Below are 24732 nucleotides of genomic sequence, written 5' to 3' on the forward strand. Positions count from 1 at the left end.
TGTGACACTTCCATTTGGTGACCATTTCACAAGTATGTACAAAGATCATAGCAGAATAAGTAGTGAGGAGAAGATAATACAGGCGCTCTAAAACTGGGTAGGGATGGTAGGTCTGTGCAGCTGCCAGAGGATCCTATTCAACAATAGATGCAATGGTGCAATAAAGAGACACCTCAGCGCTTGCAATAACTCCAGTTATGATATATGCACCGCAATCCGTATCATCCGTATCATCCTGCAGTCACCCGGTGCTCAAACAAACGTACTAGTGACCATCACCACATGTATCAAAGAATTTCAGTAGGGTGTTCCAAATAGCATTTAGAGAGTGGGTACTTTATTACTGAATGTCTGATGTACTTACACTGTATATGCCCGTTAAATTCTATTTGAAAGGTCTGCCACAGGGACCCACAATGTGAGATCCCAGCATTCCTCTTATGTTTTTCAATGTTGAGTGATTAAACCTTTATGCTATTTGGAACAACCTACTGATCTCATTCTTCGATGCATGTGGTGATGGTCACTGGCACATTTGTATGAGCACCGGGTGACTGCAGGACCATACGGATTGGGGTGCATATATCCTAATTGGAGTTATCATTGCAAGCGCTGAGGTGTTTTTCACTATTGTATCATGGCAGAATGTCACTGACAGGGAATCCAAGTCATACCTAATACTTAAGTGACCTTTTAATGAAGGCACCGTCAGAGGCTGAAGCACGAACACACACCACTTTATCACTCCTGAAGAGGCTAGGTTTTAGCTTCTCTGGCTTACATGCAAATTGTCAAAGTTGACTGAGTACATTTGATTAATCAACATGTTTTCCTTGTAAATTGTAAATGCATATCCACCTGTGGATTGTTCTTTTATGTTGCAGGAAGTACCAGCTCCAGTAAAGTACTTTGTTACACGATGGGCTAAAGACCCCTGGGCACAGATGGCATATAGTTATGTAAAGACTGGTGGAAGTGGAGAGGCATATGATATAATAGCGGAAGATATACAGGGAAAAATATTTTTTGCAGGCGAGGTAAGACCTAAATCTAATTAGCATAAAACGCCTTAAAAAATGCTTCATTCATTTTTCTTCTGCTGATTTCCACATAAGATTTCAATATGGATATGAAAAAGATTTAGTGAAAGACTTGCAATGACTTAAAGGAAATCCGAGGTGAAAATAAACTACTGAGCAAAACAATTGTATCTATCCTCAGTCTCAGTTTTATTTTACATTTTAAATCTCGTTTTTATTTCATTGTCTCTGCTCAATGACTCCTTCATTGACCTATGCCAGACCTCGAATCTATGAATTATTCACCATTTTTCATCTTTCCTGTCAGTAAATGGCTTCTGAGAGCAGTAAAGTGTTTTAAGGCTGTAATTACTTTTTAGTGAGGGTTATGCTATAGTCTGACCGAGTCCGACCGGGCAGGAACTGTCACTTGCATACATGATGTTTAACCTTTTCAGGCAGTGAAAGAGGAAAAAAAGGAGCACAGTCTAGTTGTGTGCTTGGCACTGCAGGGGATCGCGCACGCATCCCCACAGTCTCCCAGTGGTGCCGCCGTCTATTTACGTTGTTCAGCGCTGCGATCTACAGCAGCGCTGTACTTGGGGACAGCTGTGTCACTCGGCTGTCCCCTGGGGAGGCTCAGAGAGCGATCGGCTCTCATAGGCTGATGTCTACGAGCAGTGGTGTAGCTAAGGAGCTCTGGGCCCCGATGCAAGTTTTACAATGGGCCTCCCAAGCACTCTATACATAGCATTTAATACGGTGCACCAAAACCTTCCAATGGCAACTACAGTGTCAGAGGTGTAAGAAGGGGATGGGGAACAGTTTGTTAATGATTACCACTACTCAAAGTATCTATAGAAGTGATTATTATGAGCACAGGACCAATAGAGAGCTAATACTGTAGTTGAGGGAGGGCCCTTCGGGGCCCCTCTGGCCCAAGGGCCCCGATGCGGTCGCTACCTCTGCACCCCCTATTGCTACGCCCCTGTCTACGAGAGCTGATCACTGTGATTGGCTGGCGGGGGGGGGGGGGGGGATCGGGTATAGAATAATAATAAAATATTCATTTTTATTATATTAAAAAATACTAATAATAAAAAAAAAAACTGCCTGCAGCAGCGATCAGAGCCCACCAACAGGGCTTTTATGCTACTAGTGTTCTATTTCTTAGCTGTACTACACATACAAATCATTATATCAAACTTTGTTTTCACTTTAGATTCCCTTTAAATTTAAAGTAGGCCGTATATTTTAATAATGTTCCTCTTTAACCTAACCTTGTCTTAACCTAAAGCTGCCATTGCTATTTTTTTTTTTTTTTTGTAATATTTTGTTAGATCAATGGCTGCTGAATAACCATTTGCTGTATAATATGGAAATTTCAATTCTGACCACACAAATGGTGGGAATGGCCAATGGAATGCTAATAATTATGAGTCGATTCAAATTTGATGCAGCTTGGAATTGGTCAGTTTCCAAGCAGCATGAATTCGAATAAATTGTGCATCTACTCAAAATTATTAGCACTTTGAGTATGGGCAACACTTAAAGGGAATCTAAAGTAAATGCAAAAAAGCCGGTTTCACTTACCTGAGGCTTCTACCAGCCCCCTGCAGCCGCCCTGTGCCCGCCTTGTAACTCCGAGATTTTCCTGGTACCTGCAGTGCCGCTCTTTCTTGTGGATGCTTGGCCCCGGTCCTCGCACTTTCTGATCGCATGCGCAGTACATAAAAATCTGTACAGTGCAAGCAATCGAGGACGTGTGCGACTAGGGCTGCGCAGGCGCTGTGTCCATCAGCACCCAGAGTCACCCAAACTGAAAGAGATACTGGGAGTCATAGCACATCATTCATCCCCTCCCTGGGTGCTCGCTATATGCTGACAATACGAACTGAAAGAGGCGCTGCAAGGGACTAGAAGAACACTCAGCGACGGTGCGGGCACAGGGCAGCTGCAGGGGGGCGATAGAAGCTCTAGGTAAGTAAAAATAGCTTTTTTTGCAACTGGTATAGTGTGAAAAAACCCTTTAGGGCCCATTCACACTTGAAAGCGCAAAACGCCGGCACTTACCGCCGCCGTTTTGCATGAGTTATTTTTCAGTGGAAAAATACTGAACACTGCAGCGATTTTTCCGCTATCGCGTTTAGCGCTTCTATAGCACTGAAACGTGATCGCCGGGAAATCGCCTGAATATGGTGCAGGCGATGCGTTTGCGTTTCACGATTTGCGGCGATTAGCGCAAATCGCCCAAGTAAGAACGGGCCCATAGGGTTTAATTACACTGGCACTTTCAAAAGCACTAGTGTTTGAGTGTTTTGTCGAAATTGTCGGCAAAACGCTCAAGTGTGAATGGGCCCTTAGAGTTGTATAATTGTGGTCGTTTTTTTTTTCTTCTTCTGGTAATTGCTTTGAATATAAGCCAGTGAACTGGAACAAATACAGTATATTCTGGCGTATAAGACTACTTTTTAACCCTTGAAAATCATCTGAAAAGTCAGGGGTCGTCTTATATGCCTGGTGTCATTGATGCCGTGTGATACACCCTATCCTGTTACCGCCTCTCAGATCTCGCTGCTGAGGACTGTAGTGAAGCGGCGCAGGTACACATGTGCGAGATCTGAGAGGCAGAGAAGGAGGTAAATAGGATACAAGGGTGGGCCAGAAAGGTGAAAGAGGCATGTTTTATGGGCACAGCGCAATCTATTCTTCCATACCGCTCTGATAAACAGGTAGACAAGGAGAGCTGACCAATCCACTTAGGGAGAGGGAGAGATGACCAATCCAACCACATACATTATAGCACCAGTATCTGTACATACATAGCACCAATATTTATAAATATTTTTTTTTATTTTTTTTTTATTTTTAATTTGGTGTGCGCCGGAAGAAGGTGGTAGTCTTATACTGCAAGTATATCCCAAACTCTATATTTTAACTGGAAAAGTTGGGGATCGTCTTATACGCCGGAATATATGGTACCTTCTGTAGCAACTGCTGTACAATTAATTTTTTGGTTTGTTTTTTTAATAGGCAACAAACCGTCATTTCCCACAGACTGTTACTGGAGCTTATCTAAGTGGAGTACGAGAAGCCAGCAAAATCACAGCATTTTAAGCTGGGTTCCGGTTTTCACTTGTTTTCTATTTTTATATGGTTTTTGAAAAAACTGTTCAAACTCGTTTTTTTAAGGCAAAATTTGTTTATGGCATTGTATATTTTGTGTAATTGATGCATATTTTTGACTGTAAACTTAACTGCAGTTCTTCTAATGTCTAAAGTAGTCCCAGATCAGAAAGAACAAATGTGACTTACAAACCTCTGCCTTCCAGAAAAGTGTAAGCTTGGTGCGCATCTAACCGGCCAAATTTACCACCTCAGTATGGCATGGGAACTTACATAAACAATCTGCTCTCATAGTATTTAAAATCTGTTGGCCCTCATATAGCAGGTAAGTTGTAAAAATGTTTAACATTGGTGATGTGTACCAGGCTGTCTTAAAGGGGCACTATGGTGAAAAAATTTAAATATGTGCAAACATATGCAAATAAGAAGTACATTTTTCCAGAGTAAAATGAGCCATAAATTACTTTTCTCCTATGTTGCTGTCACTTACAGTAGGTAGTAGAAATAGATTTTGGACTAGTCAATCTCTTCATAGGGGATTCTCAGGGATTTTTCAAAAGCACTTAGTGAATGGCAGTTGCTCTGTCCAACTGCCAAAAAACTGTGTAGCGAGCAGGGAAGCTGGTCTGCATCATTGTTTAAATCCTTTTTAGGGAATATCTTTATAAAGAATAAAAGCCTTGCTGAGAATCCCCTATGAAGAGATGGACTAGTCCAAAACCTTCTTCTTCTGTCAGATTTCTACTACCTACTGTAAGTGAAAGCGACATAGGAGAAAAGTAATTTATGGCTCATTTTACTCTGGAAAAAACATACTTCTTATTTGTTTGCACATATTGTAAATTTTACAGTTTTTCGCCATAGTGCCCTCTTAACATAGAAATCCTGGTACACATGCAATTTTTTGACTGGCCAATTTTGACACCTCCAATTATCATGATGGCTAACAGATTTGAATACTAACAATTGATTGTGCCGGTAAGTTCTCATACTACATATGAGTGGTAAAACTGGCCAGTGGTTGGCCAATCCGAATTGGATTCGTGTATAAGGCTATATTCTCAAACTTCAAACAAAGTGGCTAGCTGGCAATGGCAGACTGGCCTGAACTTATAGACTAGTCTGGGTAGAAAGTGTGGTCCTTGATACACTAGGGATTTGTCAATGAGATGCAAATAATTCCAAGTTGATGTAGAATTATGCAAAGTCTATATTCAAATTTATAAAGCTTGCAAATGGACCAATCCAATTCCACATTGGTAGGATTTGATTGGTACATTTTAAAGCTGCATACATTTGTCTAATCCTCCATCTACCTGAAAATATTTGTATCTCATTGTCCAGCTTTATCTGCCAATTATGATAAATTAGGCATAGGGAGATCGGTCTTGTGATGGCCATTTATTTTTTCAGGGGCCACTTGTTTAACCACCCTGGCATTCTATTTAAATTGCCAGGGTGGCGGTGGCAGGGTTTTTTTCATGTCATTTTTTTTTTCATGCTGCCAACTGAAAGTTGGCAGCATGAAAGCCCACTAGAGGACGCACATGGTGCGCCCTTCTGATCGCTTTCGGCGATCACAAGTAACCAGAAATCCCGCAGAGAGCGGGATTTCTTGTTGGGCTTACCCCGTCGCCATGGCGACGATCGGGATGACGTCAGACACCTAAGATCCAGCCCTTTGCGCTTCCCGAAAATGTTTAGTCCGGGCAGCGCAGGGCTCTGGCGGGGGCCTCTTCCACCGCTGCGTGCGGGCGATCGCCGCTGAGCGGCGACAATCAAAGACCACACGCAGCTAGCAAAGTGCTAGCTGTGTATGGCGCACTTTATTTTAAGTAAATCGGCCCAGCAGGGCCAGAGATATTAGCCATGGCGGCTATGGACTGAGCTCGTCCATACCGCCAGGAAAGTTAAACCAGGGCCGGTTTACGACTCTGACTCCCCAGTCTATGAATCCTCAGACTCCAGGAACCCAAAATTGCACCGATTCTGACTCCTCGACTCCTTAGTCTAATTTTTACATAGGCTAAGGATTTGGTTCAAAAAAAATCATCCGACTCTGCAGTTTATTGAAACCACCAACTTCAGGTACCCATAATTGATCCGACTCCGACTCCACAGCCTTTATTCAAACCCTGACTCCATGTTAGATTTGATAAATTTGTGCTCTCTAGATTCTACAAATGGCAGCTCTCTGGTGGGGGCGAGGGGTTTACTATATATCAGCACTTGTAATGTGTATAGCTGAACTTGCATGTGAAGTTCACTGATTGATCGGGATGTTATATGCATGTTTATTTAAAATGACAAAAAGACAGTGTACTTTGTGTTATTGCTGCTCTGGACATAAGCATCTGCAATAGGAACATTTTCTTTTTACTGCTAAATGTCTTAATTTATTTGTATTACTTTTTTTAAGCTTATTTGACAAGCAAGCTTGCTCATCTTTTGGTTAATGGAAATGTTTTTTTATAATATAAATATATCATGCTGCAAGTGCATGATCCTGAATCTTAAATGAGCTGCCTGGTGATTTGATAAGCATTGTGCTGCCAATAAAGGTCAGACATGGAGAAGAAAGTACTCCATGCATCTTGCACTACCAAATAAAAGTGGCGGTATATTGTATGCATACTGTATGATCAGTATTTACAGCACTTAATTAAAATGTTTGTTTTTACAAGGCGTTTGCAGTTTTATTTATCATACCTTGATACAGTAAATAAGATGTGGTGCAACACTTTGCAGTAAGATATCATCATATATTCTAATGAATACATTTTATGCAGTTGATCATGACAATACTAGTCGTGTACACTCCAGTGGTAGACAGAGGAGAAGTGGTCTTTGAGGTCTTACAGTTTCCAGACAGCCAAGGGTTCCACAGTAATAACCATGAAACAATTGCATGCAATAAAGTTTGTTGCATATTACTACTTCCTAACCTATGGTGTTGATTCATGAGGACTGATGCAATAAAAGCTGCAGCAAAACTGGAACAGTTGCCCATAGCAACCTATTAGAATCACTTGTGATTAAACAAAGCCAAACATATTTAACAGATTCATTACTAAGTATGCACTTTCACTTGCCCAGAGAGTTGGAGAGAAGAAGCTGACTGAGCAATATGTAACTGATATTAGAAATGTTATCCGCTATTGCTGACTTTTAAGTCCTCAGAAATAAGTGTGATCTATGGTAGTTAGACGTTTGGTGTATTTGGACAAATATACCTGTAATGACTTCAGGCTCAAGCTTATGCAACACGAGGTGAGATTGATATGGAGGCTGCCATATTTTATTTCCTTTTATACATTATCAGTTCCTGGGCAGCCATGCTGATCTCTCTGGTCATAAATTTGCACATCATGTGCAAATTCCCATTGACTGATTAGCAACTTGTCAATGCAAACCTAGCCTAAAACTTCAGATTTGGTTAAACCTTTAGACTGTAAGCAAATGTTAAAGAAAATGCTACATGCCAGTGTCAGCTATGTTTAACTACCTAAAGACCGCCCCAGGCCAATGGGCGTGGACGCGGCGGCAGCAGCCCATTGATCAGCACTCAAGGATGTACCTGAATTGTAAGCCATCAGAGGCAATGCAGAGCCCCCTAGGGCTGAATGCATCCTTGAGCGCTGATCATTTGTCAGTGTGTTTGTTTTATGAAATGTGTATACCATTTATGAATAGCAGCACGAGGAATTCCTTTTTATTGCTAGGTTAGTGGTAGGTTTTCCCCAAGGGGGTACGTCACCGCCGTGGGGAAGTCCATTAGGTCATAATTTGTGCACTAATTATCACTGAAGCGAACACCCCCCTTTGTCTATAGTGTATGCAGGGTGTGTAATATAGTCCAGTTTCTGGAGCTCTGCTCACCATTGCAGATAAATCATTCAGGTATGGGGTTTGTTTGAAAGTGCTGCCATGTCTCCCACTGTGCAAAATTGAATGTAAGTATACTAGTGGCTAGCTGCATTCACTGTTTTAAATTCACTTTCAAATTTTTAGGTCTGCATTGGCTCTGATGGCTTACAATTCAGGTGCATCCTTGAGCGCTGGATCATTTGTCCTCGTACATTTTACCGGGCACCTTTGCATTAAGCAGTACATCCCAAGCAAGCGTGCCTGGTATGGGGTCAAACTGTATAAGCTCTGTGAAAGGGCCACCGGCTATACATATCGTTTTAGGGTCTATGAGGGAAAAGACTCAAAATTGGAGCCGGTCGGGTGCCCTGACTACCTGGGGTGCAGTGGCAAGATTGTGTGGGACTTAGTGTCACCCTTGTTCTAGAAGGGGTACCATTTATGTGGACAACTACTACACAAGTGTGGCCCTCTATCAGCATTTACAGATAGTCTGCATTCTCTGCTGTGGCCTAGTCGCTGGGGCTTCCCCCAATTGCTCACTAATACCCGACTTGCACGGGGGAGAGTGCTGCCTTGTGTACTGAAGACCTTCTCGCAGGGAAATGGAAGGACAAGAGGGACATTTACCTTCTGTCCACCATTCCCGCAGACACCAAGGTCCAAATTGAACGAGCAACTGAGGTCGTTGAAAAACCCCTCACTGTCCACGACTCTAACCTTTAAAGGGTCACTTAAGCCAACTGAAAAAAAAATGAATTTTACTCACCTGGGGCTTCTACCAGCCCCCTGCAGCTGTCTGGTGCCCACGTAAACTCGCTCCGATGCTCCTGGGCCCGCTGGCAGCCACTTCCGGTCTTTGCGTTTATGGCCGTAATAGCGCCCTCTATGCTGCTATAGCATACAGCAGCATAGAGGGCGCTATTACAGCCAGGAACGCTAAGAATCGCTTGCGTTCCCTGCTTGTCGGCTCCTGTCGCCGAAACCGAAAGTGGCTGCCGGTGGGGCCAGGAGCGAGTCTACGTGGGCACCGGATAGCTTGCAGGGGGGCTGGTAATAGCCCCAGGTGAGAAACTCTTCAGGTGGGTTTGAAGAATGTGATCTGCATACAGAGGCTGGATCTGCCTATACAGCCAAGCCTCTGTTGGTATCCCAAACCCCCTAAGGTCCCTCTGCACTCTGCAATCCCTCATAAATCACAGCTGTGCTGTCGAAATACAGGGTGTCACAGCGGGCTGTGTTTTTCTCTATAGTGTCAGTCTGCTGCTCTCCCCGCCTCTTGCAGAACTCCAGTCCCCGCCTGCGTCCCTTCCCTCCCCGCTGATTGAAGGGAAAGGATGGGGGCAGGGACTGGAGCTCTGCAGGAGGCGGGGGAGCAGCCGAGACTGACACTACAGATGTAAACCCAGTATTCACAGCGTGGCTGTGATCTGTCTGATTGCAGAGTGCAGGGGGACATTAGGGGGGTTTGGAATACCAACAGAGGCTGAGCAGTATAGGCAGATCCAGCCTCTGTATGCAGATCACATTATTCAAACACACCTCGAGTTCTCTTTAAGTGTCCCTTTAACATGGGAGGAGTGGACTTCAAGGACCAGATGTTGGCTCCCTATTTGGTTTCCTGGAGAACCAGAACCTGGTATAAGAAAGTGTCCATTTATTTAAATCAATTGGCAATTTACAACAGTTTTTTGTTCTCTACACAGTAAGGCTGGGAGAACAGGATCTTTCCTTGAATTTCAGGAAGAGAATTTTGAACTACTGTATCCAGGAGGGGCCTTGCCCCAACCCCCTGATGTAGTTAGCCAGCTACATGAGACACTATGCTTATGTCTTTCCGAGTAACCCAGGTCAACGCACCCCAAGAAAACATTGTCGTGTCTGTAAGAAGGCTGGAATGAGGCATGACACTACCGATTTACTGTATACATATGAAAACACGCACACCTTGTAGTTTCAATTGCAAAAAAAAGAGTATTAAAAGTCATAGATTGACAGAGTACAGTCTAAAACATGTAAAAAAAAAAGGCTCGAGTACATAAATACACATACAGGTGTACAGCAATAATCAGCAGACCTCATGAATATAGCGTACAGGCAGTCAATTGAGTGCAGTCAAAGTGCACATTATGAGACATGAGTAAAATGGCTAGTTAGCTATGGCTACTGAGACAGCAAGGTACTGGCTGATACTGACACCTGAGTCAGAATGGCAGGGAAAACCATATGTAATAATACACACAGAGTGAACAACGAGGTACAAAACACCGCTGCATTACCCAGACGCAGCGTTTCGGAAAGTTCCTTTATCAAGGGGAAAAGCAGGAGAGCAGCTGAGGCAGAGCGGTGATGTCCTGGAGTATCCTCAGTTGAAATCCGGTTTAAATAGTGCGCTATGTGCAAACAAGAGCCATCACACCGGGGCCGGTCCAGTAGTGCGATGACGTCACGCGGCGTGCGCCACTGCGTCATCACGCTACGCACTAGGACGCCGCCCATCTCCAAAGCGCTGGCTGGCAGAATGGAGAGTAATGGGCTCCATCCACAAGATGGCCGCCGCACCATATATGGGGATGGGAGGGACTGTGCTGAAACTGACAGGGGACACAGTAAAGCAACATTAGATGAAAGTAAATGGATCCCCAGAGCGGCAGTTCGGTGTATAGAGGACGAGCGGTGTGAGGGCTCCAGACACTGTGAATACAAACAAATAAATATATATAAGTATCCATCATATAAATCCTGAACATAAATATAAACATATATACATAATCTATAAAAGGCAAAGTATAGGAAGGGACAAGCCAGCAGTGCTTGCACCCCTAGTGGATGACCTAATATTGCACCATGGTTCACAGATAGCAATTGAGAACAGCTTCCTCATTTAGCCTACGGGGGTGGATAGAATCCAATTTATACATCCAAAATAATTTGCGCTGTAGCAGCTTCCTTTCAAAGTCACCCCCTCTACTGTTAGATTTTACAATTTCCAATATACAAAACCTTAACTGTGAGACATTATGCAGTTCCTCCAAGAAATGTCTGGCTAAGGGGGAAGTGAGTATGCCATGCCTGATGTCACTGCGATGCTCACTGATCCTACGTCTGATCTCCCTTGAGGTCTGACCTACATATGCCAGACCACAAGGGCATGTAATAAGATAAACGACACCCTTGGATGAACAATTAGCAAACCCCCTCAGATACAGTCGGACACCACTACGTGGATGCGCAAATGAATCCCCTCTTGATACAAAACTACACTGGGCACAGTGACCACAGGGGAACATCCCCTGTGGTCTCTCAGATGCAATAAGCCAATTACCTCTAGCTGGTTGAGGTGAAGTACTTTGGGCATGCACAAGTGTGTCACAAATGCTCCTGGATCTCTTAAAGGCGCAGATGGGAGGTTCCCCAAAGGTGTCACGTAAGTCAGGGTCACTACCCAGGATATGCCAATGTTCACGGACTATACGAGCAGCCTGTTGATATAAATGAGAAAATGTTAAAACCATAGGGACTCGAGAGGAGTTGACCCTTGGCCTGAAAGAAAGAAGATCGTTCCTGTTAAGTTTGGATGCTCTATCAAGTGCATCTCTCAGAACCCCCTCACTGTACCCCCTCTTCCTGAAGTTGTTGTACATATTCCCAGCCTCTGTAAAAAACACATGATCGTCAGAGGAGATGCGGCGAATTCACACAAATTGACTGTATGGTAATCCTTTCTTAAGTCTAGTTGGATGGAAACTATCTGCAGATAAATATGTATTACGATCAGTGGGTTTTCTGAACGGGCTGGTCTGTAAAAAGTGGTCTTTAAGACTCACCATTACGTCCAAGAAGTGAATTTCAGATGGGTGGTACTCGAGGGTAAACTTGATGGTGGGCACTGCTTTATCCAGATCCTCTTTAAACCGCAATAGATCACTCTCGTTCCCTTGCCAAATAAAAAAAGATGTCGTCAATATAGCGCAAATACATCAAAACCTGTGATAGGTACAATGGGTGAGTATATACAAAACGTCTTTCGTAATCGTCCATAAACAGATTGGCATACCCTGGGGCCATGTTACTGCCCATAGCGGTTCCCTGACGTTGTAAATAATACTTTCCCTCAAAGGAGAAGTAATTGCGGGTCAAAACAACGCGTAGAAGCTCAAGCAGAAAATATAGCAGGGGGGGAGAAAAAGACATGGTGCTCAATACTTGTTTGATAACCTCCATCCCACAATCCTGCGGGATGGAGTTATACAGACTTGCAACGTCCATTGTGCAGAGCAAAATCGGTTTATCGATTCTACCAACCTGTGCTATGTTAGACAAAAATGATGTGGTATCCAGTAACAAAGATTGCATAGATGCAACTTTTGGTCGAAAAACTTGATACAGTAGAATTGCTAGTGGCTGAAACACCGGTTCACTGCCTGCCACAATCGGGCGCCCCGGTGGATTAACCAATGACTTATGCACCTTTGGTAATATATAGAATAACGGTGTCAAGGGAAATTCTGTCATGAGAAAATCTGCCATGCGTTGATTGATAGTGTGAGCATCACGAGCAGCAATCACCAATTGGTCAATCTCTTGTTTAATCTGAGGGAGAGGATCTCGACTCAACCTCAGATAGACATTGCCGTCACTCAATTGTCTTAAAACCTCTCTCCTATAATCAACAGTGTCCATGAGAACAGTGGCACCCCCCTTATCAGCAGGCTTGATCACCAGGCTCGAGTCACTACTAAGTGCCTCCAAGGCATCTTGTTCCAAGCGTGAGAGATTGTGTCGTGGCCTGGTGCTCAAGCCTGTGCAGTTTAAGGATGATATATCACGTTGTGCAAGATTAATAAATGTTTCTACTGATGGAAAAGTGGTAGGTGGGGACCACTTACTCTTTGACCTGCACATGCTGGTGTCAATTTCGGGTGGAAAGGTAGAGATAGATGATGATACTGGACTCTGGGACTGATTGGAGAAAAAAGCCTTTATACGTAATGTCCTGAAAAATCGAAATAGATCTGTATCAAGTTCTAGACGAGAACCAGAATGACTAGGGACAAATCCCAGACCTTTCGTTAATACCTGACTCTTTGTCTCGGTTAAAGTCCTAGATGAAAGATTGATGATTAAGTTGTCGACTGGGTCTGACTCCTGGTTATACGGACGTCGGTATGAACGTCTCTTCCCCCGCCTCGTCTTTTTCCTTGGCCTCTTTTGCTTGGTCCTAAAAAAGTGCCAGAAGCAGAGGAACCCTCTCCTGAACTATTGTCAGAGTTTGGATTGGAACCAGCTGCTGGTTGCGGCTGATCCCTTGGTGGTCTACCAAACCGTCTGTTATCACGCCAGGAATAGACGCGATCTTCCTGATAATCAATGGTGTCACGTCGGAATTTGTCCAATTTACTAGTCAAAGTCTGTTGTCTATAAATTTCTAATAAAATACGATGTTGCTCAAACTAGAGTCCAGAGTCGTCCGGCTCTAAAAGTGTCTGTAGTTTAGTTTTAAGAATAGAAGATGAGGCTTCAAACTTAGAAATTTCCTCCTGTATCCCCTGCACAGTCAGAGCTATCAAGTCAAGACTGCATTTGTTAAGAATTACCAAAGGTGCATAAGTCATTGGTTAATCCACCGGGGCACACGATTGTGGCAGGCAGTGAATCGGTGTTTCAGCCACTAGTAATTCTACTGGATCAAGTTTTTCGACCAAAAGTTGCATCTATGCAATCTTTTTTACTGGATACCACATCATTTTTGTCTAAAATAGCACAGGTTGGTAGAATCGATAAACCGATTTTGCTCTGCACAATGGACGTTGCAAGTCTGTATAACTCCATCCCGCAGGATTGTGGGATGGAGGTTATCGAACAAGTATTGAGCACCATGTCTTTTTCTCCCCCCTGCTATATTTTCTGCTTGAGCTGCTACGCGTTGTTTTGACCCGCAATTACTTCTCCTTTGAGGGAAAGTATTATTTACAACGTCAGGGAACCGCTATGGGCAGTAACATGGCCCCAGGGTATGCCAATCTGTTTATGGACGATTACGAAAGACGTTTTGTATATACTCACCCATTGTACCTATCACAGGTTTTGATGTATTTGCGCTATATTGACGACATCTTTTTTATTTGGCAAGGGAACGAGAGTGACCTATTGCGGTTTAAAGAGGATCTGGATAAAGCAGTGCCCACCATCAAGTTTACCCTCGAGTACCACCCATCTGAAATTCACTTCTTGGACGTAATGGTGAGTCTTAAAGACCACTTTTTACAGACCAGCCCGTTCAGAAAACCCACTGATCGTAATACATATTTATCTGCAGATAGTTTCCATCCAACTAGACTTAAGAAAGGATTACCATACAGTCAATTTGTGCGGATTCGCCGCATCTCCTCTGACGATCATGTGTTTTTTACAGAGGCTGGGAATATGTACAACAACTTCAGGAAGAGGGGGTACAGTGAGGGGGTTCTGAGGGATGCACTTGATAGAGCATCCAAACTTAACAGGAACGATCTTCTTTCTTTCAGGCCAATGGTCAATTCCTCTCGAGTCCCTATGGTTTTAACATTTTCTCATTTATCTCAACAGGCTGCTCGTATAGTCCGTGAACATTGGCATATCCTGGGTAGTGACCCTGACTTACGTGACACCTTTGGGGAACCTCCAATCTGCGCCTTTAAAGAGAATCTGTACTCTAATATTCTTACAATAAAAAGCATACCATTCTATTCATTATTTTCTCCTGTGCCCCTCTGTGCTGTTTCTGCCACTCTCTGCTGCAATCCTGGCTTGTAATTAACAGTTTTAGGCAGTGTTTACAAACAAACTAACCAGCTTCTAATAGGCTCAGCTAAGCATAGTGTGTGAGTCATTCACAGTGTGCAGGGGGCCTGCAGAGGGTGTGTATCGCTTCTACCAATCACAAGCAGCCCTGCACATTCCACACAATCAAGCTTTAGCCCGACAAACAGGACAGAGGAAAGATACATTGATTTATTACAGAGACAGTGCAGTTAGGAAAGACTGCAGTAAGCCAGAGCAGATTAGAACAGGCATAGGAACTTATAGGATAGAAGAACTAAGGCTGAAAAATTTGTTACAGAGTCTCTTTAAGAGATCCAGGAGCATTCGTGACACACTCATGCATGCCCAAAGTACTTCACCTCAACCAGCTAGAGGTAATTGGCTTACTGCATCTGAGACCACAGGGGATGTTCCCCTGTGGTCACTGTGCCCAGTGTAGTTTTGTATCAAGAGAGGATACATTTGCGCATCCACGTAGTGGTGTCCGACTGTATCTGAGGGGGTTTGCTAATTGTTCACCCAAGGGTGTTGTTTATCATATTACATGTCCTTGTGGTCTGGCATATGTAGGTCAGACCTCTAGGGAGATCAGACGTAGGATCAGTGAGCATCGCAGTGACATCAGGGGTGGCATACTTACTTCCCCCTTAGCCAGACATTTCTTGGAGGAACTGCATAATGTCTCACAGTTAAGGTTTCGTATATTGGAAATTATAAAATCTAACAGTAGAGGGGGTGACTTTGAAAGGAAGCTGCTACAGCGCAAATTATTTTGGATGTATAAATTGGATTCTATCCACCCCCGTGGGCTAAATGAGGAAGCTGTTCTCAATTGCTATCTGTGAACCATGGTGCAATATTGGGTCATCCACTAGGGGTGCAAGCACTGCTGGCTTGTCCCTTCCTATACTTTGCCTTTTATAGATTATGTATATATGTTTATATTTATGTTCAGGATTTATATGATAGATGCTTATATATATATTTGTTTGTATTCACAGTGTCTGGAGCCCTCACACCGCTCGTCCTCTATACACCGAACTGCCGCTCTGGGGATCCATTTACTTTCATCTAATGTTGCTTTACTGTGTCCCCTGTCAGTTTCAGCACAGTCCCTCCCATCCCCATATATGGTGCGGCGGCCATCTTGTGGATGGAGTCCATTACTCTCCATTCTGCCAGCCAGCGCTTTGGAGATGGGCGGCGTCCTAGTGCGTAGCGTGATGACGCAGTGGCGCACGCCGCGTGACGTCATCGCACTACTGGACCGGCCCCGGTGTGATGGCTCTTGTTTGCACATAGCGCACTATTTAAACCGGATTTCAACTGAGGATACTCCAGGACATCACCGCTCTGCCTCAGCTGCTCTCCTGCTTGTCCCATTGATAAAGGAACTTTCCGAAACGCTGTGTCTGGGTAATGCAGCGGTGTTTTGTACCTCGTTGTTCACTCTGTGTGTATTATTACATATGGTTTTCCCTGCCATTCTGACTCAGGTGTCAGTATCAGCCAGTACCTTGCTGTCTCAGTAGCCATAGCTAACTAGCCATTTTACTCATGTTTCATAATGTGCACTGTGACTGCACTCAATTGACTGCCTGTACGCTATATTCATGAGGTCTGCTGATTATTGCTGTACACCTGTATGTGTATATATGTACTCGAGCCTTTTTTACATGTTTTTGACTGTACTCTGTCAATCTATGACTTTTAATACACCTTTTTTGCAATTGAAACTACAAGGTATGCGTATTTTCATATGTATATAGTATATATCAATTTACACAGCACCCAGCATGATTATAGCTAGTACAACCATTATTGCTTATTTATATGGTGTGCATCCTCATGTGTTTGTATTATACTACCGATTTACTGTCCCACCTGTCCTGTACAGCCTGCCCTATGCATAGGGAGCATTTCGAGAAATACCACTTGCAGATCTGTTATTAGAGTAGGGAACTTGAGACATAGCAGTAGGCACACACGGGTCTTTCAGGGCTCTTTCACACTGACGCGATGCGTTTGGGCAAATTGCCTAGTGAAAGTCCCACTTTGCAGTCCCCACTACGCTAGAAGTGGAAGCCTTAATGCTAGTGCATACCTAAGGTACTGCGCGGCTCCTGCGGCAATTTGCGTCAGCCTGGAAGTCATGTTAGTCTATGGCGACGCAAAGATTTTTACTTCCTACTTGGCCAAATGCAAGACAGGGAATAACTTCTACTAATTAGTACACTTTAGTAGAAAAATCACCCGCCCGACACTCAGCTAGCTGCTCAGGGGGTGGGCCTTGCTCCAAAAGCCCCGCAATCTATAAAAAAAAAATCTTCACCCCATGCACATACACCTTTAAGATGGCTCACAGTTCGGGCTCAGAGACGTGCAGCAACCTTAAAGGGGAACTGAAGAGAGAGGTATATGGAGGCTGTCATGTGTATTTCCTTTTAATCAATACCAGTTGCCTGGCAGCCCTGCTGGTCTATTTCTCTGCAGTAGTATCTGATTAAAACCAGAAACAAGCATGCAGCTAGTCTTGTCAGATCTTGCTTATAAGTCTGAACCACTGAAACACCTGATCTGCTGCATGCTTGTTCAGGGGCTATGGCTAATAGTATTAGAGGCAGAGGATCAGCAGGGCTGCCAGGCAACTGGTATTGTCTAAAAGGAAATAAACATGACAGCCTCCATATACCTCTCTCTTCAGTTCCCCTTTAAAGAGAATCTGTATTGTTAAAATCGCACAAAAGTAAACATACCAGTGCGTTAGGGGACATCTCCTATTACCCTCTGTCACAATTTCGCTGCTCCTCGCCGCATTAAAAGTGGTTAAAAACAGTTTTAAAAAGTTTGTTGATAAACAAAATGGCCACCAAAACAGGAAGTAGGTTGATGTACAGTATGTCCACACATAGAAAATACATTCATACACAAGCAGGCTGTATACACCCTTCCTTTTGAATCTCAAGAGATCATTTGTGTGTTTCTTTCCCCCTGCAGCTATCTTCCACTGAAGTGTCAGGCTGTTTCTTCCTGCAGAGTGCAGACAGCTCTGCCTGTATGTAATTCCTCAGTATGTGAAAGCCCAGCCAGCTCAGAGGAGGATTTATCCAGCTTGTAAAAGATAAGAGAGAAGCTGCCCTAATCTAAATAATACACAGGCAGTGTGCAGAGCGGGGCCTGGAGGGGGGAGATGCATCACAGAACCACAACACTGAAGAACTTGGCAGCCTTCCAGACACAGGCTGACAAGTCTGACAAGAGAGAGATAAGTTGATTTATTACAGAGATGGTGATAGTAGAACGTGCTGCAGTAAGCCAGAACACATTAGAATAGCTTTTGGAACTTGTAGGATGATAAAAAAACAGGATGCAATTTTTGTTACGGAGTCTCTTTTAAGAGACTCTAGAGGAAAGAATAAATCTCGCTTCAGAGCTCATAGTTAGCAGGGGCATGTGTGCCCCTGCTAAAACGCCGATATCCCGCAGCTAAACAGAGGGTCCCTTCACCCCCAAACCCACCCCTGCAAAACTTGGTCGTCAACTTGGTCGTAGATTTTCTCTTCCTGGAGGCAGGGCTAACGGCTGCAGCCCTGCCTCTCAGCAAGTCTATCAGACGCGCATCACCGCCTCTCCCCCACCCCTCTGTCTTCCTTCAGTGAGAGGGGCGGGGGAGAGGCTGAGGTACGTGTCTGATAGACGCACAGGAGGCAGGGCTGCGGCGTTTAGCCCTGCCCCAATGCGGAAGCGCTCCCCGGCTGTACGGAGGGGATTTGGGGGTGAAAGGACCCCGTTAAGCCGCGGGATAGCGGCGTTTTAGCAGGGGCACACATGCCCCTGCTATCTATGAGGTCTGAAGCGAGATTTATTCTCGCTTCAGACTCTTTAAACTGTGCAGAGCACAAACTAAGGACACATGGCACTTAGAGAAAATGCGGTGCACCTGTCTCTTTAAGCACTTTTATTCAATCCTTCAGCCAGCAACATACATTTGACAGAAAAAAAACGGATGTCAAACCTCAGTTGTAGGTGCAGAGGTGTGTATAGGGGAAAGGTGACCAGGGAGATGAGTGCCATCCACTCATCTCCCTGGTCACCTTTCCCCTATACACCTCTGCACCTTCTACAACTGAGGTTTGACATCTGTTTTTTCTATGTCAGAAATGTATGTTGTTGGCTGAAGGATTGAATAAAAGTGCTTAAAGAGACAGGTGTACAGCATTTTCTGTATGTGCCATGGGTAACTTGTACTAATGCAGTATTTCCTGAAGGTTTGTTTTTGGTGATGTGGTGCGGCAGGCACGACCCACCAGATACGCCAATATGCAGTGTGATTACTGGCATAGGCAGTCGTTATCTGACTCTAGCATGTCTACAGGCTGGTAAGACATGTTCACTGTAGTGCTGCAGGGTCACAGCTATATAAAGGTGTAATATTAACCACTTGAGGATCTAGGGCTTTCTACCCCTTAAGGACCGGCCACTTTTTTCCCATTCAGACCACTGCAGCTTTCACGGTTTATTGCTTGCTCATACAACCTACCACCTAAATGAATTTTGGCTCCTTTTCTTGTCACTAATAAAGCTTTCTTTTGGTGCTATTTGATTGCTCCTGCGATTTTTACTTTTTATTATATTCATCAAAAAAAGACATGCATTTTGGCAAAAAAATTATTTTTTTAACTTTGTGCTGACATTTTTCAAATAAAGTAAAATTTCTGTATACATGCAGCGCGAAAAATGTGGACAAACAAGTTATAGCGTTTACAAACTATGGTGCAAAAAGTGAATTTTCTCATTTTCAAGCATCTATTACTTTTCTGACCCCCTGTCATGTTTCATGAGGGGCTAGAATTCCAGGATAGTATAAATACCCCCCAAATTACCCCATTTTGGAAAGAAGACATCCCAAAGTATTCACTGAGAGGCATAGTGAGTTCATAGAAGATATTTTTTGTCACAAGTAAGTGGAAAATGACACTTTGTGAGGAAAAAAAAAAGGTTTCCATTTCTTCTAACTTGCGACAAAAAAAAAAAAATGAAATCTGCCACGGACTCACCATGCCCCTCTCTGAATACCTTGAAGGGTCTACTTTCCAAAATGGGGTCATTTGTGGGGTGTGTTTACTGTCCTGACATTTTGGGGGGTGCTAAATTGTAAGCACCCCTGTAAAGCCTAAAGGTGCTCATTGGACTTTGGACCCCTTAGCGCAGTTAGGCTGCAAAAAAGTGCCACACATGTGGTATTGCCGTACTCAGGAGTAGTATAATGTGTTTTGGGGTGTATTTTTACACATACCCATGCTGGGTGGGAGAAATATCTCTGTAAATGACAATTTGTTAATTTTTTTTACACACAATTGTCCATTTACAGAGATCTTTCTCCCACTCAGCATGGGTATGTGTAAAAATACACCACAAAACACATTATACTACTTCTCCTGAGTACGGCAATACCACGTGTGGCACTTTTTTGCACCCTAACTGCGCTAAAGGGCCCAAAGTCCAATGAGTACCTTTAGGATTTCAGAGGTCATTTTGAGAAATTTCGTTTCAAGACTACTCCTCACGGTTTAGGGCCCCTAAAATGCCAGGGCAGTATAGGAACCCCACAAATGACCCCATTTTAGAAAGAAGACACCCCAAGGTATTCCGTTAGGAGTATGGTGAGTTCATAGAAGATTTTATTTTTTGTCAAAAGTTAGCGGAAAATTACACTTTGTGAAAAAACAATTAAAATCAATTTCCGCTAACTTTTGACAAAAAATAAAATCTTCTATGAACTCACCATACTCCTAACGGAATACCTTGGGGTGTCTTCTTTCTAAAATAGGGTCATTTGTGGGGTTCCTATACTGCCCTGGCATTTTAGGGGCCCTAAACCGTGAGGAGTAGTCTTGAAACGAAATTTCTCAAAATGACCTCTGAAATCCTAAAGGTACTCATTGGACTTTGGGCCCTTTAGCGCAGTTAGGGTGCAAAAAAGTGCCACACATGTGGTATCGCCATACTCGGGAGAAGTAGTACAATGTGTTTTGGGGTGTATTTTTACACATACCCATGCTGGGGGGGGAGAAATACCTCTGTAAATGGACAATTGTGTGTAAAAAAAAATCAAAAGATTGTCATTTACAGAAGTATTTCTCCCACCCAGCATGGGTATGTGTAAAAATACACCCCAAAACACATTATACTACTTCTCCCGAGTACGGCGATACCACATGTGTGGCACTTTTTTGCACCCTAACTGCACTAAGGGGCCCAAAGTCCAATGAGTACCTTTAGGATTTCACAGGTCATTTTTGTTTCAAGACTACTCCTCACGGTTTAGGGCCCCTAAAATGCCAGGGCAGTATAGGAACCCCACTAATGACCCCATTTTAGAAAGAAGACACCCCAAGGTATTCCGTTAGGAGTATGGTGAGTTCATAGAAGTTTTTATTTTTTTGTCACAAGTTAGCGGAAATTGATTTTAATTGGTTTTTTTCACAAAGTGTCATTTTCCGCTAACTTGTGACAAAAAATAAAATCTTCTATGAACTCGCCATACTCCGTACGGAATACCTTTGGGTGTCTTCTTTCTAGAATGGGGTCATTTGTGGGGTTCCTATACTGCCCTGGCATTTTAGGGGCCCTAAACCGTGAGGAGTAGTCTTGAAACCAAATGTCGCAAAATGACCTGCGAAATCCTAAAGGTACTCATTGGACTTTGGGCCCCTTAGCGTACTTAGGGTGTAAAAAAAAGTGCCACACATGTGGTACCGCCGTACTCAGGAGAAGTAGTATGATGCGTTTTGGGGTGTATTTTTTACACATACCCATGCTAAGTGGGAGAAATATCTCTGTAAATGACAATTGTTTGATTTTTTTACACACAATTGTCCATTTACATAGAAATTTCTCCCACCCAGCATGGGTATGTGTAAAAATACACCCCAAAACACATTATACTACTTTTCCTGAGTACGGCGGTACCACATGTGACACTTTTTTGCAGCCTAGGTGCGCTAAGGGGCCCAACGTCCTATTCACAGGTCATTTTGAGGCATTTGTTTTCTAGACTACTCGCGGTTTAGGGCCCCTAAAATGCAAGGGCAGTATAGGAACCCCACAAGTGACCCCATTTTAGAAAGAAGACACCCCAAGGTATTCCGTTAGGTGTATGGCGAGTTCATAGAAGATTTTATTTTTTGTCACAAGTTAGTGAAAAATGACACTTTGTGAAAAAAAACAATAAAAATCAATTTCCGCTAACTTTTGACAAAAAATAAAATCTTCTATGAACTCGTCATACACCTAACAGAATACCTTGGGGTGTCTTTTTTTCTAAAATGGGGTCACTTGTGGGGTTCCTTCCTATACCGCCCTGGCATTTTACAGGCCCAAAACCGTGAGTAGTCTGGAAACCAAATGTCTCAAAATGACTGTTCAGGGGTATAAGCATCTGCAAATTTTGATGACAGGTGGTCTATGAGGGGGCGAATTTTGTGGAACCGGTCATAAGCAGGGTGGCCTTTTAGATGACAGGTTGTATTGGGCCTGATCTGATGGATAGGAGTGCTAGGGGGGTGACAGGAGGTGATTGATGGGTGTCTCAGGGGGTGGTTAGAGGGGAAAATAGATGCAATCAATGCACTGGGGAGGTGATCGGAAGGGGGTCTGAGGGGGATCTGAAGGTTTGGCCGAGTGATCAGGAGCACACACGGGGCAAATTGGGGCCTGATCTGATGGGTAGGTGTGCTAGGGGGTGACAGGAGGTGATTGATGGGTGTCTCAAGGTGTGATTAGAGGGGGGAATAGATGCAAGCAATGCACTGGCGAGGTGATCAGGGCTGGGGTCTGAGGGCATTCTGAGGGTGTGGGCGGGTGATTGAGTGCCCTAGGGGCAGATAGGGGTCTAATCTGATAGGTAGCAGTGACAGGGGGTGATTGATGGGTAATTAGTGGGTGTTTAGGGTAGAGAACAGATGTAAACACTGCACTTGGGAGGTGATTGGACGTCGGATCTGCGGGCGATCTATTGGTGTGGGTGGGTGATCAGATTGCCCGCAAGGGGCAGGTTAGGGGCTTATTGATGGGTGGCAGTGACAGCGGGTGATTGATGGGCGGCAGTGACAGGGGGTGATTGATGGGTGGCAGTGACAGGGGGTGATTGATGGGTGGCAGTGACAGGGGGTGATTGATGGGTGATTGACAGGTAATCAGTGGGTTATTACAGGGGAGAACATGTAAATATTGCACTGGCGAATTGATAAGGGGGGGTCTGAGGGCAATCTGAGCGTGTAGGCGGGCGATTGGGTGCCCGCAAGGGGCAGATTAGGGTCTGATCTGATGGGTAACAGTGACAGGTGGTGATAGGGGGTGATTGATGGGTAATTAGTGGGTGTTTAGAGGAGAGAATAGATGGAAACACTGCGCTTGGGTGGTGATCTGATGTCGGATCTGCGGGCGATCTATTGGTGTGGGTGGGTGATCAGTTTGCCCGCAAGGGGCAGGTTAGGGGCTGATTGTTGGGTGGCAGTGACAGGGGGTGATTGATGGGTGATAGGTGATTGGCAGGTGATCAGTGGGTTATTACAGGGAAGGCCAGATGTAAATGCACTGGCGAATTTATAAGGGGGGGGGGGGTCTGAGGGCAATCTGAGCGTGTGGGCGGGTGATTGGGTGCCCGCAAGGGGCAGATTAGGGTCTGATCTGATAGGTAACAGTGACGGTTGGTGATAGGGGGTGATTGATGGGTAATTAGTGGGTGTTTAGAGAAGATAACAGAAGTAAACAATACATTTGGGAGGTAATCTGACGGCGGGTTTGCGGGCGATCTAATGGTGTGGGTGGGTGATCATATTGCCCGCAAGGGGCAGGTTAGGGGCTGATTGATGGGTGGCAGTGACAGGGGGTGATAGGCAGGTGATCAGTGGGTTATTACAGGGAAGAACAGATGTAATTAATGCACTGGTGAATTGATAAGGGGGGGGGTCAGAGGGCAATCGAGCGTGTGGGCGGGTGCCCGCAAGGGGCAGATTAGGGTCTGATCTGATAGGTAAAAGTGACAGGTGGTGATAGGGGGTGATTGATGGGTAATTAGTGGGTGTTTAGAGGAGAGAATAGATGTAAACAATGGATTTTGGAGGTGATCTGATGTCGGATCTGCGGGCGATCTATTGGTGTGGGTGATCAGATTGCCCGCAAGGGGCAGGTTAGGGGCTGATTGATGGGTGGCAGTGACAGGGGGTGATGGACAGGTGATCAGGGGGGATAGATGCATACAGTACATGGGGGGGGTTCTGGGGAGAATCTGAGGGGTGGGGGGGTGATCAGGAGGGAGCGGGGGGCAGGGGGGGGGGGATAAAAAAAAAAACAGCGTTGACAGATAGTGACAGGGAGTGATTGATGGGTGATTAGGGGGGTGATTGGGTGCAAACAGGGGTCTGGGGGGTGGGTCTGATGGGTGCTGTGGGCGATCTGGGGCAGGGGGGGGAAATCAGTGTGCTTGGTGCAGACTAGGGTGGCTGCAGCCTGCCCTGGTGGTCCCTCGGACACTGGGACCACCAGGGCAGGAGGCAGCCTGTATAATACACTTTGTAAACATTACAAAGTGTATTATACACTTTGTATGCGGCGATCGTCGGGTTAACATCCCGCCGGCGCTACCGTATGGCCGGCGGGTGAGCGGCGCCAGGCGGAGGATCGCGTCACGGATGACGCGATCGCTCCGCCCATGCCCATACAAGGACCGCCGCCAATTGTCAGTACGGCAGTCCTTGCGGCGTCCACTTCCCGGCCGCCAATTGTATATACGGCGGTCGGGAAGTGGTTAACAGTTGGACCTGTGGATCCTCAGACCATAGGGAACCATTGCTCTAAGGCACATTTAACTGTGTTGTGTAGATTATTGCAAGTCCACAGAAACACCAAGCCA

At 44.6% G+C, this 24732-nt stretch overlaps 1 protein-coding gene across 2 annotated transcripts in view; it reads left to right on the forward strand.

Moving 5' to 3' along the window:
- KDM1B (lysine demethylase 1B) overlaps window positions 1-4604 on the forward strand; it is a 60391-nt gene extending 55787 nt beyond the window's left edge. For both annotated transcript variants that reach the window (XM_068236954.1, XM_068236952.1), the window contains 2 exons: window positions 885-1037; window positions 4053-4604. In XM_068236954.1, the coding sequence (XP_068093055.1) occupies window positions 885-1037; window positions 4053-4136 (237 nt within the window). In that variant the 3' untranslated portion in view covers window positions 4137-4604. The remainder of the gene's footprint in view (window positions 1-884; window positions 1038-4052) is intronic.
- Window positions 4605-24732: the final 20128 nt, after the last annotated feature.

Source organism: Hyperolius riggenbachi, chromosome 5 (assembly GCF_040937935.1).
Source record: "Hyperolius riggenbachi isolate aHypRig1 chromosome 5, aHypRig1.pri, whole genome shotgun sequence".
Classification (NCBI taxonomy): Eukaryota; Metazoa; Chordata; class Amphibia; order Anura; family Hyperoliidae; genus Hyperolius; species Hyperolius riggenbachi.